Here is a 16,838-nt window from a genome sequence, read left to right on the forward strand (position 1 = left end):
CTATAGCTCAAGAATAAATGTAGGGAAAGAGCGGACTGTGTGAGACTAAACTTTACTTACAACGGCCTTTTGCTTTATCAAGACTGATATTAGTTTTAACTTCAGTATTATTCAGACCTGCTACTTCGGGTTGTAAATGACTTGATCGGCAGACAGAGAGATACCACTTTTCATCTGCTCGCAAGTAGAGATGGACAAGTATTTGGCCAAAGTTCGAATTCGCTGTGAAAATGAAGTTCAAGGGGGCAAAAAGGAAGTTGCTGATGTTTGAGAGAGAAAAAAAAACATTTGTGTCCTTTTAAAAAAAAAACGTCAAAATGTTAGAAAAATAAAATTTCTATTAAAAAAAAATTTTTTTCTGAAAATTCAGAAAAAAACCACAAACTGATTCCGGTAAATTGGCCCAAATCTCTTCCCACACACCCTCCACAAATACTTCACATCTAAATGTTATACTGACTTCTACTAGGCAGACCAGAATTGTTTCTAAAGTGAAATGAAAAGCCAGAAGATAAATTGATGACCATGAGTAGAAGCCCAACCAAACAACAGGAACAGCGTGTATAAAAAAAGGCTTCTTAGAGTATTCTTGAACTAATTTGTCACATTTGTTACTGTGTATATTTAGTGAAGGTTATAACAGTGTTGCAACAATGTATTTCTGCAAAATTGAAAAGAATCTCCTTCAGATTCTCCACTGTGTCACGTCACACCCTTTCATCATTTACAGGCAATGGTAACATATTTTCCAGGACATTAAACGTTATAAACAGATAGGATAAACCTTAGCTATTTTCCTTCAGTTCATAACGTCAGCATTTTGGACTTGGAAATGTGAGATCATGTTTCTGGTCCGAGTGAGAAATGATTGCTACTCATTACAGGAAGTATTACATCGCTGTCATCTAAAAATATTAGTTGTGAAAAAGATATTGTGCTTGGGGAGATATCATCTTTTGGGCTAATGAAAAATGTTTTTCTTCATCAATATTAACCAGTGGAGTGTCTAATGGAACATGAAGAATTAATTAAGCATCTGCATTGTCTTTCAAGGAGAAACTGGCTGTAGGACTACACTATTTTGTAGACAACCTACTGAATGAGTACATCCATAATTAATGTAATGGTGTCTACACTTAAGATATTATCTAAGTGCTGTACGATAACAACGGTTACAGATTGTCATTAACTGCGTGTCAAAAATTCAGAAAATTCACCAAATTGTGAGAATGTAAGAGTTACCGTCCAAAATGGGAAAGGGTCAATTGTTGAATTGTTCTCACTATCTATACAGGGCTGGAATATAGAAAAATATATTTTCACCATCAAAATGCACTCTCTCTGATATAGTCATAGGAAATAGTGGAAGGCATTCACTGCTTTCTAATTAGGAAATTGTGTATGCCAACAGAGAAATGTAACTCAGACCAGGGGCGGCCAACTCCAGTTCTCAAGGTCCCCCAACAGGCCACGTATTAGGCATTTCCCTGCTTCAGCAGAGATGGCTCAATCAGTGGCTCAGTCAAAGATTGAGCCACTGATTGAGCCATCTGTGCCCAAGCAGGGATATCATGAAAACCTGACCTGTTGGTGGCCCTTGAGGACTGGAGTTGTCCACCCCTGTCCTAGACCATGTTGATTTATATGTTGATTTACATAGCTATTGCTGAGGAACCTCTAGGAAAAAAAACTGAGCCCTAACTAATAGTTATGCTAACGGCTTAGGATTTGGGAAGCATGGAATGACGCCTATTTGTATTGGAATGCTGCTGGGCAAACATCTGGACCCACAGGAAATTCTACAAACCTAAAATGAGCTTAAGACTTAATTATCTCTTTCCTAGTCAGACACTGAATTTTGGGATAAGATGCAAGCCGAGTGGGAAGAAATGGCGAGAAGGAACTGGATATCAGACAATACAGACCCCACAAGTCAGGCTGGATCCTCGTCGAAAGAAACGGTAAATACATGAGCAGTCAAACAACCTCAGTGTGGAACCCGTTGCACGGGCAGTTCCGTCACTTCTGGCCACTGCATTTTCACCTTATTTGACAGCTGACAGGTTCTCAGTGTTGTCAGTAAACGTAGATTGTAAGCTCTTTGGGGCAGAGTCTCTCTGTGCTTTATATTGTCATTTACCTGTTATACTTATTCCCATTGTTTGTCATTGATTTACTTTGTAATGTTGGCGCTAAAAATTATACATACTTGTCACAATCACGGTTGACCAGACTACCAGGGATTGTAGAATCACCAGGCAGAACACAAGGGTTTAATCAACCAGAGTTTATTTAGTTGAATCACACAGTACAGAACAGCACAACAATACATTACCAGCACACAGGGTTAACTGGGAACACCTTATCTGGCTCGGTGGAAGGTGCTGCCATAGCGAGCTTGGCTTCTGGAGTCTTCTGTGTCTTACAAATGCGTTGGACAAAGAATGTAACTAAGTGACCGTCACTTATAAGAGAAGAACAGATAAGTATTTAACTATATGATTTATCATGTGGACTGTAGCATTGGAGGTCTCTCTGTCTTCTGTTTATACATTGTCACATACCCAGTAGAACTCCTTGTTGACATATATATGGTGAGGTGGTTTTGGGATTCGAGCTTACAGGGGCTTTGTGTGTCTTCTGAGTACCAGAACCAAAAAGTGACTCCGGAAACACGTGAGGGAACACAGCCTTGAAAAAGGACTCGCATAGGCTTGCACCAAGACCGCCACACAGGCATTAGACTCCGGGTACCCAATGGTGGGATTCTGCCAGTTTGCACCGGTTCGTGCGAACCTGTTACTAAAATTTCACAAGTTTGCCGAACCGGTGCTTAATTTGCTTAGTTCTCTTACCTTCATTCACCTGTCCGGGCGGCGGGCGCCATCTGACAGCATCTCCCCGCATCTATTTCCCTGCAAATACTCTCAATATAGGCGCGCGGCGTCAAATGGTGCCGCGTTGCCATGCCAATGCCACATGACGTAACCGCATCATGTGACTTCTGTTGCTATGGCAACGAGACGCTACGTGACGTTACGCAGTGTCGTGTTGTCATGGCAATGCGGTGCCGTGTGACACCGCGTGGCCATTTTGAGAAGGGAAATAGATGCCGGGAGATGCTGTTAGACTCCGCCCGCCGCCCGGGTAAGAACCGGTTGTTTTATCCCACCACTGCAGGTACCACCCTGGTAATGCACCGTTTTTACCAATACTAGCCGGGACAAGGACACGCAGCCTTTAGAAAGGCTATCAGGTCCAGTATAACTAACTGAGGGTGGGGAGAAGAAGGCAGTAGTTATACCCCTGTCCCAATCATGGCGACGCCAATCAGTTGAAGGGAGAACAATAGTCCTGGTCGCTGCACATGGCCCAAGCCCAGTTGTTGAGATTACTGGGGTTGGGAGCCAGGACGTCCAAGATGACATGCCCAAATATGGTCATCCCTATCAGCATAGTCCTCCGGATGTAGACAGGTTCAGAAGAATGCCCATATATGGACTTTCCCTTCTCCAGGCATACAATGCCTTATACAGCCCGCAGGGTTTACAGCTCTTATGCAGAGCAAGTCTAGAATTAACCATTAGCATCATGAGAGACTGGACAGGAGCACTGTTTTCACAGAGGTGCAACAAAGTGTAAATTGGAATAAAAGAGAAAAAGCTGGGTGCCTAACATTAATCTTATATATACTGAAATGTTCCAGCACTCCCTGACTATTGGAAAAAATGTCAAAACCGGAGTATGCCAAAACATGAATTTAATGAAGATAGCAAAATATACAATAAACCTGGAATAACGTCACGTTGGCAGGAAATACACAAAAATGGACCCTAGAGATAGTGATGTGGGGACAAATATACAAGGGAAGGGATACCACAATAGGAGAGGAAGAGGGATCGACAAAAAAATGTTGGGGGTGGGTGTATGTAGTGGGTGGGTAAACAGGGGGGCAACGTTTCGGGGTGAGAACCCTTTCCTCAGGCCCGTTCCCTGAAGTCCAAAGGGACAAAATGTAGTTCCCTAAACCCTTATAACCCTATTATATAGACCACAATCAAACACAAAATGCAATAACTTTAATCAGAAAAACGTACACTGAGTCCAGATCCTAGTAAGAGAATGAAATTCTCAATGGATACAAAATCCAGCCGTAAAGTCCTTGGTCTGGGTCTGGATAATCCTCTCTCTCTCTCTCTCCTGCTGTGTAGGTAAAGCTGCAGGATCTGGACTCAGCGAACCTTTTTCTGGTTATAGTTACTGCATTTTATGTTTGATTGTGGTCTATATATAGTGGGGTTATAAGGGTTTAAGGAAGTACCTTTTGTCCCTTTGGACTTCAGGGAACGGGCCTGAGGAAGGGGTTCTCACCCCAAAATGTTGCCCCCCTTTTTTGTTGATCCTCCTCCTCTCCTATTATGGTATCCCTTCCCTTGTATATTTGACCCCAGATCACTATCCCTAGGGTCCATGTTTGTGTATTTCCTTCCAACATGACATTATTCCAGGTTTGTTGTATATTTTGCTATCTTCATTAAATTCATATTTTGCCATACTCCAATAGTCAGTGAGTGCTGGAACATTTCAGTATATTTATCGTATTGGGAGGAACTGGGGTCCTCTCGCTGTTCCTTATTGCACCCTGCAAATAACATTATATTCAACTTGCTTCAGTGTGCTGTCTATCATCTATTTTTTGTAACATTAAACTTATGTTCTCCTGATGAGAATAGAGAACAGGGCAGCGCTTCCTATACTTTTAAAGAAGTCTTGCTGCCTATTTTGTCACAATACTAAACAAGAACCTCTAACTGACTCCCTTTGTACACCCCTAAAAAATGTCAACATACACAGTGTGCTCGCATTCCTCCACGTTCTGGCTGGGATTATATGGGTGCCTGCAAATTAAGGAAAGTACAGAACACATCACTGCCTTGGTAGAACTAGAGAGAGAATGAGGCCACATCCACAAAGCTATTTTAGTGACTAAACTTCACGTTAGCCTACTAAGCTACGTTAAACCTTAACGCATATCTTCAAAGGCTAATAATATAACGTTAACTCGTGTTTTTCTCCCACAAAGAGAATTGCATTAACTATAATGGAAATTAGTGACCATGAGATACAAAAGAGGCGTTCCCCCGAACATCAAATATCCACTAAAGTGCATTAAGTTTACCGCAGGGGCTTAATGTTATGTGATATAGGTCATGCCTAAACATGGTATTAGTTCACCAACTGTAGACCCCTTTTTTTAGGGTCTGGATGGGAGTAAGGCAAAGACGTACCTAACGTCACATTATTGGTTGATAACACAATGTTGCACTTCAAAAGCAAAAGGGATACATTGTGAGTGATCATTTGCATGTCATTACCCAGAATCCTTGGCTGCAGCGGAAGCATTGATTATGAAGAGATAATGGGGAAAGACAGGGCTGCAGACTTGTGACAGCTTTATTTGCTGTACACTGTACGGTGGAGAGTTTTTCTCACCTTTTTTTTACTCACCATAAGCTATTTTGTGTTTGATGTAGCAACTTCCAGCTCCACATTGCATAGCTATTAACTAACTTCATTCTGATGAAACCAAAACGGTTGAAACAGATGTCTGTGATTAGGGTTACTGGCTCTGCACTTCTTTAACCCAGGCTGTGCTGAAAAGCCGTGCAATGCGGCAGGCATAAGTTTATAGGGGTCCATGCTAAAATGGACAAGAAGCAAAAAGGGGCATACTTTGAGGTCTCATTTGCATGTCATTACCCAGAATCCCTGGCTGCAGTGGAAGCATTTTAAGGTAGGAGATAATGGGGAAAGGCAGGGTTGCAGACCTGTCTGAGAATGGCTGTCTGGGAATTTTGTGGGGCCTCTTACAATGTCCGGGGCGGCATCTCCTATTCAAACGACACAGCGTCATGTGATGTCGCGATGCCACGTGGTGTCATGTTGTCATAGCAACACGGCATCACATTGGCATGACGACGCACCGCCATGGGACGTCACAGCACCATAACAATGAAACGCCACAGGAGGAGATGCCGCCGGACAAAGGTAAGAAACACTTACAGAGGCCTCGCGCTCTCCCGCGGCAATCAGTGGAATTGTTGCGAGGAAGAGCGCGAGGCTTGGTGCAGGGGCACCGATGGAAACGCCACCACGTCGACCCTGCGTCTGCGACATGTGAATGTGCGCACAAGGTATTTTTATTTGCTGGAATTACAACTGAAGTCTGGAGAATCCTCACACAGATCAACCATGAAACAAACCCCACAATGCAGCATTGATTTGATATACCTCAAAAACTATATTGGATAGATTTGTTTTATGGGTTTAATAGTACTATTTTGTCAAAAACAACATTATTATTTTTTATTATAAATGAAGTACTTAAGAGTTTTACAATGAAACATACAAACACAGAAAAATGTGACAACACCTGTGCAATCATTTCCTCGTTTCCTGCTTCAGGGCTATTATTTTCACACGGAGAACCCTTTCAGAGACTGCGCTGGGGCTTTCGAAGAGGCGAAGAAAAAATTAAAAGAAGGAAATTTGCCTGTAACTATATTGTACCTGGAGGCGGCCATTTTACAGGATCCCAGCGATGCGGAGGTAATTTACTTCAATGTGTTTTTCCCAAATACCGATGTATTCCAACACACAAACCCACGGCACGCCTTGCGTTCCGCCAATGTACCCACCGCACAGCCTGCGTTCCGCCAATGTACCCACGGCACGCCTTGCGTTCCGCCAATGTACCCACCGCACAGCCTGCGTTCCGCCAATGTGGAAACGTCTTTTATAAATGAAAGGTGATGCGAGAGGTCTGGGGCTTTCTTCAGGGAAAGGATAGACTGTTATTAAGACAAAAAGAACAAATAGGGAAGCTCAGTGAGACGGCTGAACAGGATTAAGGGATAAAAGCCAATTAGTGAATTGATGTCTTAGAAATCACCCTTACTAATCCAAGGCATGATCATTTTAGGGGGGAGAGTCGTTTATATTGGGAGATGGTTAGGGGACGCGGGAGAGAAGACGTGTGCAGAATGCCACGCATGATACGTTTAAGCAAGAAAGTCACAAAGTGCTGATTTCAGCCGTCACAAAGATAATCCTGAGAGTAATGAGTATAATGTGTGCAGCACAAAGTGTGACTATATCTGTATTAACCTGCAATTTTTGTTTCCTTTTGTCATTTATACAATGATGTCTCAGGCCTGGCAGTATCTCGGTATAACACAAGCAGAGAATGAGAATGAACAGGCAGCAATTGTGTCTCTGCAGAGGTAAAATCAGCACGTATACAATGTACAGTATGGCATTATTTCCTACTAGTTTCTGTTTTAGCAACATGTGAATGCAAATCCTTAAAGTCTTCATTTGCCCCTCTCCCCCCCCCCCCCCCCCATTATCTCATAGTATACACTGCTTCCACTGCAGCCAGGGATTCTGGGTAATAACATGCAAATGAGCACACAGTGTGTCACCTTTTGCGTCTTGTCCATTTTAACATGGACAACCCTTATAAGCTTATGCCTGCCGCATTACACAGCCTTTCAGCACAGCCTGGTTTAGTGAAGAGCAGAGCCAGTCCCCTACTCACAGACAGCTTTTTCAACCTTTTGGGTCTCATCCGTGTGAGGCCGGTTATACCGGCTTTGCAATGGGAAGCTGGAATACAGTAGGTTTCAACCTGTGCTTTTTATTAAATGCGTCATCTTTTTACCACTGGGTGATACCGTATTAACCCATTAGGTGCTGGAGTGGCCAACGTCTTCAAAATAGGATTATTTAAGCAATCTAGGAGCAGTATCAGTGTATTAGTTACATTGATGGGGGATAGTATTGAAAAATATCTAAATGGCAGTTCTACCTTTTAGACGCAAGAAGTGCTGAATTTTGCAGAGAGGTTGTAGCTCTCTATCACTGCTGTTACTTGACAATATGTTGCAGGCACCTCGGTCTGTAAGGGGCTAAGGGAAGGGTTCTCAAGACCCCCCAACAGGTCAGGTTTTGAGGATATCCCAGCTTCAGCACAGGTGGCTCAATCAGTCTTCGACTGTGCCACTGATTGAGCCACTTGGGCTGAAGCAGGGATATCCTCAAAACCTGACCTGTTGGGGGTTCTTGAGGACTGGAGTTCAGAACCACAGGGTTAAGGTATCAAATTAATTGTATAATATCAAATTGTTACAATAATATTCTTTCTTACAGGTGCTTACAGCTACAACCAAATAACTTGAAAGCCCTCACGGCCTTAGCTGTGAGCTTCACCAATATCGGACACCAGCAGGAGGCGTATGAAGCTTTGAAAACATGGATGAAGCAGAACCCCAGATATAAATACCTTGTGAAGAGCAAGTCGGGGTCCCCCACACTTCCCAGGAGGATGTCAAAGCCAATATCTGACAGGTGAAATTTTTTAGGGCTCTTCCAGTACAAAATATTGTGATATTGACATAACGCTGCAACTGAACCGGTATCTTAAGTACTAATTCAATCCATCAAAAAGTAACGGTAATGCACACCAACAATTATTAAATAACAGCAATAATATATTAGGAAGAGGGGGGCGGCCCGGCTTCATAGCGGTGAGATCGGTGGTATCGCACCTGGCCCCCGCACTTAAAGAGGCCCCGCGCTGTTACCCAACTTCCGTAATCACACTTTAAATGCTGGGGTGGTTAAATTAACCACCCCAACATTTAGACTGTGGTTACTGGAGTTGGGCTCGGGGCAGTGCGCTGAGCCTCGGTAAGTGCCGGCATCTCCTGCTACCCCATGAAGTCAGAATGACTGAGCCACTGATTGAGCCACCTGTGCTGGAGCAGGGATATCCTGAAAACCTGACCTGTTGGTGGCCCTTGAGGACTGGAGTTGCTCACCCCTGTGCTATTGTGTACCTTTTATGTACATCAGGAATCATTGTATTTGAGTCTTATTGAAGGTATGGCTCATTACTCCAGGCTTCCTCACCTTAATTACACAGGTCACCTCTCTGTCTTAATTTGTTAACATTGTTCATGTCTTCCAGCCTTTGCCAAATCTGTTTTCCAATCAACAAGACTTTTTTTTTGCTGTCAGTACCTCTCTTTGCTGGAGGTTCATCGTTCACACATCACTGTCTCCCTCTAGCCGAGAGGAGATTCAACTTTCCAATCATTGCTGCATTCCAATTTGTTACTGATGCCCATCACCTCATTGTGTCTGTTGCCACCATGTATCACGTTTTAGTTCAAATAAGTGATCCATCACAAAAAGCACCACTAAGAATAATATACTCCAGGGTCAATACAAATAGCAAATGCTCAGGCGGTCTCATTATAAACCACTGAAACACGGATTCGAGCTTGGAGATGCTATTGGTGACAAATGTGTTTTAATTTGCCGACCATTACAATCACACCAATAATGTCAAAGCATCCACTCTGCGAACCATTACAAAAAACTGGTAGCAGTCACCCCATGTCCTCAAGAAACTCTTATAAGACCATCTTTGGGATAACCATTTAATATTCATTTAATATTTAATCTAGTTGCACTCAATTGTTTGTTAATTTATTTGGATATTCCTAAAAGATTACATTTCAGCAAGTTTTTAGGATAGTACTCGAGGGCGCTTAGAATGGCCCAAGACCATGCAACATCACACGCTGCAACCTTGGCAAACACACATGTGAATATCCCACAGCCAGTCACAAGCATAGAATCATCCTCCTCCTCCTCTCCTTACTTCATGATTTCTTTTTTAAGTAAATACAGGCCTCCACCTAAGGGGGCATCGCAATAGTTTACAGTCAGTTTGAGAACTAATTAAATACAATTATTTTGTTAAATAACAGACAGACAATGGAAGTCAGAGATATAATAATAAATGGTTCCATTAAATAAACAAAGGTTATACACATTCCATTTTTCAGCTAATTCATGGACAGTCAGAGATATGATTATGGGCATAAGTAACATTTACAGGCAGGCTCAAACTTAGAAGAGTAGGATAGACCTTCAGTGTGTTAGAAGAAGCCCTGTTTCAGGGCTCTTACAGTCTATAGGCACGGTAAGCAGACATTGTGTACAGGGGATAAGAGGGTTAGGGGGTATCGGAAGCAATAGAGCAGCTGCCTGAGACGTGTGAATGTGCTCACAAGTGATTTTTTATTTCATAAATAAAATTCAAATTTTTAAAAGCACCCAAGGATGGAAAACATATGAACTCAAAAAATGATCATGCTCTTTGACACTAAAAAAACGAGGACTTAACACTGACCTGAGTTTTTTTTACATACTAACAGAATTGTATGTGGTTGTTCTCCCTGCCTCTCTGATAATCTAACCCTTTACCTGCACCCTCCTGCAGTCCCCCTTCTTACTGCTGATGGATGGTTCTACATGCACACCACATTTCTCATTATTCCTTCCATCCATTTATCGCCCTGTCTGTTTAGTTTACCATTTACTCTGCCAGTCCTTCTGAGATCTCTCAGAAGCTTGTCCTAAAATATCAATCGTTCGTCCAAATGAAAAAAAAAAAGGTATCGCCCAATACGGAAGAACTCATTACTTTTGCTCTATTGCAACTGGTAACAGTAAAATATAAGTACAGGCGGTCCTCGCTTATCCGTCCTGCAAACCGCCTTCGGTTAACGGACCGTCGGATTGCAGGTCCAATGTTAATCGGCGGCGGTGACCATTGGATAAGCGGGTCTGGCGCCGGATAACGCATCTGACGGATAGCAGGACGTCGGATACCGAGGACTCCCTGTATTATGCCAAACTAAATACTGAAAATAAAGCACTCTCCTAACCTTTCACATATTGGGTAAGATACATATTGTAAAACCTACTACACATTCAGTGGCCATTAAATGCGCAGCAATGTGTGATTTCTTGACTACTCGTTGTCCTGTTTGTTCTTGAATCACTCGTTACTTAGTACCATTCTATTAAACCTCCTGGTGACCCAGAGATCCTTATGTCTCCAGTGCTACCTTGGAAGAGGTGAAGGATTTGTACCTGGAGGCAGCTCACCAGAACAGTGAGCTGATAGATCCTGACTTGCAGACCGGACTCGGAGTCTTATTCAACCTCAGCGGAGAGTTTGATAGAGCTGTGGATGCTTTCAACTCTGCCTTACTGGTCCGACCAGAGGTAAATGACTAACCCTACAGCATAGCTGGTATTTGTAAGTCCTTTTCCATGCTGCTAATAGCAAAGCAGTTCATGTCCTTGGGGAGTTCATGAAGACATTTCTCACTTTTCCTTTAGTGATGGAGAACTCTGCAATGAGTTGGTCAGTATGTATCATGTATGGAGCAAGTGGTATTAGACTCACATCGCTCCTCCCCTTTGTATTTATGGCATGTTTGAGGTATAGAGCCAATTCATGTTTTCACTATGCGTGAATTTGTGGGAAGGTCGGTTTCAATCCCTCTTTGCCCAGTTACTAATGGGGGTTTACGGTGGGGAGAGAAATGGAGGGGTCCTTAACGTGAGCCCTTAAAACCCTCTGTTATTTAAACCACGAACAGGCAGATTATGACTTTAACATTAACAGTACTTTTTTGAAACTCAAGTTTTATTGAAGCTTTTCAAGGGAGGGGAGGGAGGGGATAAATATAAAGGGGGGGGGGTACAGAAAATAAAACAGGAGAGGGGGAGGGTACAGTTCCAGATACATTCTTACAGAGCAAAACACCTCATCACAAATATTCACATGACAAAGAGAGACAACAGTGCAGTCTGGTGAGAGTACAATTGACAACCATGAGTTTAGTTAGCACGTCTCAGCCCTTTCCAACTTCATATCCCTGGGCAGCGCCCCAGAGAATCTAGAACTAGAGGGCATATTTGACCCAAGATTTGTGGAAGAAAAAATAGAATAGAACACCTCTGGAATGCCCTTCCCCTCAGTATCCGACTAGCACCCTCTCTATCCACCTTTAAGACCCACCTTAAGACACATTTGCTTAAAGAAGCATATGAGTAGCACCGTAGATATTACTAGACACATGATACATAAAGCTTGGGCCCCTGCAGATGCACTTACCAGAACTCCCTCCTACTGTCCCTGTACGTTCTCCCTACCTACCAATTAGACTGTAAGCTCTTCGGAGCAGGGACTCCTCTTCCTTAATGTTACTTTTATGTCTGAAGCACTTATTCCCATGATCTGTTTTTTATATTATCTGTTATTTATATGATTACCACATGTATTACTACTGTGAAGCGCTATGTACATTCATGGTGCTATATAAATAAAGACATACAATACAATACAATAGGGGACTACGCTGGCCTACAGCAGAATTGAGTGAGAGTTTACTCCTGGATGGCCCACACACAGAATCCAAGGTAGCCAGACCTGAAAATCTGAACAGGTGTCGTTATTAAGACTGACCAACATTTCCATCCAGTAGACTTGTCAAACTTTATTTGTTTAGCAGAAAAAACCAGGGGCCTAGAGGGAGATCCAGCCCAAAGAATCGTTGGGCCCATAATTTGATTTTAGCCCAATAAACTGATACCAGTGGGCATCCCCACCACATGTGCAGGAATGTGGCCTGTTCCCCACATCCCTTCGGGTGTGTTGATGGGTATCCTGGGATGAACTTGGCAAGCCTCATGGGGGTCAAGTACCACCTCATCAGAACCTTGTAGGCATTTTGTCTGATAGTGACACACATGGAGGATCTTTCCACTGCTAGGAATACTGTAGTAACACAAACCAGTGGCAATAGTCAAAAAGACCCAGGTACACCCAGGCACGTGCTGGATACATGCCTTAAACTTGCCTTAAACTGACCCATCAGATTAACAGCGGGGGTCCCTGGCAAATGGGACTGCCAGGGACTGCCAGGGACCCCTGCTGTGTTAATCCTATGGGTCATTAGTCAATGCAGAAATGCCTTAAACTTGCCTTAAACTAGCCAGGTTACACCCAGCACATACCCAGAATGTAACCGGGCTAGCTTTAGAATACTCGTGGTCTCGTCTGTATATCATCCTAGTCCTCCACATCTAATTACTCCCCCAGGTCCTGTTCCCACTGGGACATATATTTCAATTTTTGGTGTGTCTGGGGAGGGGGGCTCATAAAGCAACCATAAAGGTATGATATGTCCTGACATATCTTTGTCCCCTAGGCAGGGGTTCTCAAATCATGTAAGAGAGCCAGGGGGCTGGGTTTTATTATAAAAAGCCTTTAGTTGAAGATACTGAAAGAAATGGTTATTCAGGACAGCTTTTTCTTTGTTAAAATATTCGAAGGGCTTGGGAGATCTGTCTGGACCCACGTCCCTTAGACTCATAACACCTGCCACTCTCCAGCTCTCAAACCCGTTACGACCCAATCCTAGGCCAAAATCTGGGTTATCATAAAGTGGAGTTGTGAGGGATCTACGTGTTGTGAGAAGATATCTAACAAAGTTTGAGAGAGTGGGCTATAATTTGACTGGATTGGATGATATCGGGTCTCTTCCTCACAGGGGCCACAACAGATTACTTAGCTCAACAGGGGTGACCCGGTCAGATTCTAACCCTACCCAACGTCTGTGGGCTGGATTAGAGTGAACAGTAACAGTACTTTTATCGGCAGGACTATTCATTATGGAACCGCCTTGGTGCAACGCTGGCAAACGGAGATCGAAGTGAAGAAGCTGTGGAAGCCTATTCAAAAGCATTGGAAATACAGCCTGGTTTCATCAGGTCCAGATACAATTTGGGAATAAGTTGCATCAACCTCGGAGCTCATAGGTCAGTAACACTGAAAAACGGGGGACAAAAATAATCTGTGAAACGTTTAAGAATGGATTCCCCCGCAATGGCACAGCTCTTATTTCTATTGTTGATTTGTAATATTTCAATTTGGTAAACAATTAGCGTCTTGAGCACATTACAATATGGAAAATTGCTTTAGAGCTAACAGCATCCATAGAAGTATTACAGATATACATGGAAGCAATCACTAAAAGGTGTCACAGTATTACAATCTAAGGCAGTGTTTCACTACCTTGTCACCCAGGGGTGCCTCAGAGGACCTTGCCAAAGATGCCTTGGGGAAAAAAAAGAATGACATGGGCTTTTAGTGAAATGCTGCAATGTGTTCTGAATTTATTGATAACAGAAGATTTGTCATTACATTTAAAATAACGGAAATCCTGCATTTTACAATTACATTAACAACCAGCCATCCCGGGAACACTGTCATTGTAAGTGTGAAATTATATTGTCATTAAATACTTCTTTTCAGTTTCTACCCAGTTTAATTGAAACTTAAGTAAATGTGAAAATTGATGAGGTGCCCCAAAAAATTGGATTATCCCAATTGGGATGCCCAGTGGGCGGGTGGGAAGGGGGGTTGGAGAAAGGTTGAGAAATACTGATCTAAGCAGATAGAGATTGAGGAGAATAAGGGATTTTGCCCTTGAGGTGGAGAGTGGCATTCTCTGAGGAATCGTTACAAATAACTTCTTCGGTGGTGTGGAAAAATACATTAAATAAAGTCTAAGATAAAGATAGACCCATGATACACTTGCTTTAGGAAATAAGAAATAAAAGATAGAAACAAAATATGGTCTAAGATTTTACAGTAAGAAGGAAGATTAGACACATTTGTGAGGCAACTGTTATAATGTGTCCACTCCCAATTAAGCGATTACTATACCAAGACAAATTTCCCTAGCCAATTCCAATCTGGCTTTCACCCCAAACACTCCACGATAACTACCCTGCTAAAAGTTTGCAATGAGATCCAGTGTGGAATGGAACGGGGACAACTCACTGGTGCAATATTCCTAGATTTTGCAAAGGCTTTTGATACTGTTGATCATGTTATCGTGCTAAACAAACTCCAGTGCTCTGGAATAGGAAAGCATGCTTTAACCTGGTTTCATTCCTACCTATCAGATAGATCCCAATGTCCCTATCTCGAGGACTAACTCCAGCCCCTTGGATATCACCTGGCGTGTCCCGCAAGGCACTGTTCTGGGGCCCCTACTCTTCTCAGTGTTCATTAATGATCTTCCTACAGCTTTTAAGGTAGCGTGGATGACACAATCTTATATGCAACCAGCCCTAACCTCTCTTATCTTGGACACATACTTCAATCTAACTTTTTGAGACTTGAAAATTGGATTTCTCAAAACAAACTGTTTCTAAACACTGACAAGACTGTAACAATGTTATTTGAGACCAAGGCAACATTTCTAAAGCTTCCAATGAAGGAGCTACAGATCAGAACCAACTCTAATACTGTTCTAGCCCCTGTTACTAGTTTAAATATTTGGGAATATGGTTTGACTCCCATTTAACATTTGGGTTGCACATTGATACCCTGACATCCAAAATCTATGCCAAACTAGGTGTTCTATATAGGAACAAATCCTCTTTAAGTCTGCTGGTCAGAAAGCGCATCTCACAGGAGATGCTGATGCCAGTTATAGACTAGGGGGACATAGTATTTGGCACGGCACCCCAAACTCACCTTGGCAAACTTGATACCCTCTACAACTCAATATGCCGATTTGTCCTCCAATGCAATTACAACTGCGAAGTGCTCAACTAGTTTGGTCATCACTTGAGTCTAGGCGCAAAGTTCATCTCTCCTGTCTTGCCTTCTAAAAATACTTTCTCGGCAAGCTACCTGCCTATCTGAAAAGCTCCTCACCCCTACCACATGCAGCACTTATCATCTGAGATCTGACTCCAAAAGACTGTTCATGGTCCCAAGGTTCAACAATGTTTCCAGCCGCTTCTCCTCTTACCGTGCACCCCACAACTGGAAAAGTCTACCGGAGACTCTCACTTTTGCCACCAGTCTAAGTGCTTTCGAAACTAAAGCTGTCTCACATTTTAATCTGGTCTGTAACTGTTATATATATGCCTATAATATATATTATCTTTAACTGTGCATACAATGTCTTGTATATAATGTACTGTATAGCCCATTTCACTCATTGTAACTATGTATTTGTAACCATGTATTTGTCATTATAACTCTGTGCCCAGGACATACTTGAAAACGAGCGGTAACTCTCAATGTATTACTTCCTGGTAAAACATTTTTTTATATATATATCTATATATATATATAGTCTATATATAGATATATATATATAGACCATATGATACCAGTTGCAACACGACATCAAGGGACAGCACGCAGGTAAGTAAATCATAAATTTTCTATATTTGATAGAGAAAATGTATGATTTACTTACCTGCGTGCTGTCCCTTGATGTTGCGTTGCAACCGGTATCGCATGGTCTGTTATTGCTTTATGGGATAAGCACCAAAACTTATTTACTTGCATATGGTGTGCCGGCTGTGCATTGGATTCTATATATATATATATATATATATATATATATATATATATATATATATATATATATATATATATATATATATATATATATATATATATATATATATATATATATATATATATATATATATATATATATATATATAATATTATATATAGGGTGTGTGTGCTCCCTTCAGTCCTTTTACAGGTACATACAAATACATGGTTATCTGTAAAATTATAATTTCTACACAGGGTTTTGTTCCATGTATACATTGTGAGAGCTGTTACATACTGTACTAGAAGAAAGATGAATTGAAAGCAGCACTCAGATTAATTCTGTTAGCTGCCACAGATATTCAGACTTCCACAGAAGTAGTGTTCAGAAGCAAATAGCAATAGCCGGCGTTCCAGAAGACTTGGTATAAACGTGAAAGTTTATTGTGAGATCAACGTTTTGGACAGGGTCCAAACAGGGACCAAAACATTGATACCACAATAAACTTTCATGTTTATACTAAGTCCTCTGAAGTGC

At 42.0% G+C, this 16,838-nt stretch overlaps 1 protein-coding gene across 5 annotated transcripts in view; it reads left to right on the top strand.

Moving 5' to 3' along the window:
- The window catches only part of PEX5L (peroxisomal biogenesis factor 5 like), a 144,074-nt gene that overhangs the window by 119,945 nt on the left and 7,291 nt on the right, over nucleotides 1-16,838 (top strand). For all 5 annotated transcript variants that reach the window (XM_075570724.1, XM_075570722.1, XM_075570723.1 and 2 more), the window contains 6 exons: nucleotides 1,845-1,961; nucleotides 6,466-6,609; nucleotides 7,213-7,283; nucleotides 8,212-8,409; nucleotides 10,980-11,145; nucleotides 13,592-13,749. In XM_075570724.1, the coding sequence (XP_075426839.1) occupies nucleotides 1,845-1,961; nucleotides 6,466-6,609; nucleotides 7,213-7,283; nucleotides 8,212-8,409; nucleotides 10,980-11,145; nucleotides 13,592-13,749 (854 nt within the window). The remainder of the gene's footprint in view (nucleotides 1-1,844; nucleotides 1,962-6,465; nucleotides 6,610-7,212; nucleotides 7,284-8,211; nucleotides 8,410-10,979; nucleotides 11,146-13,591; nucleotides 13,750-16,838) is intronic.

Source organism: Ascaphus truei, chromosome 14 (genome assembly GCF_040206685.1).
Source record: "Ascaphus truei isolate aAscTru1 chromosome 14, aAscTru1.hap1, whole genome shotgun sequence".
Lineage (NCBI taxonomy): Eukaryota > Metazoa > Chordata > Amphibia > Anura > Ascaphidae > Ascaphus > Ascaphus truei.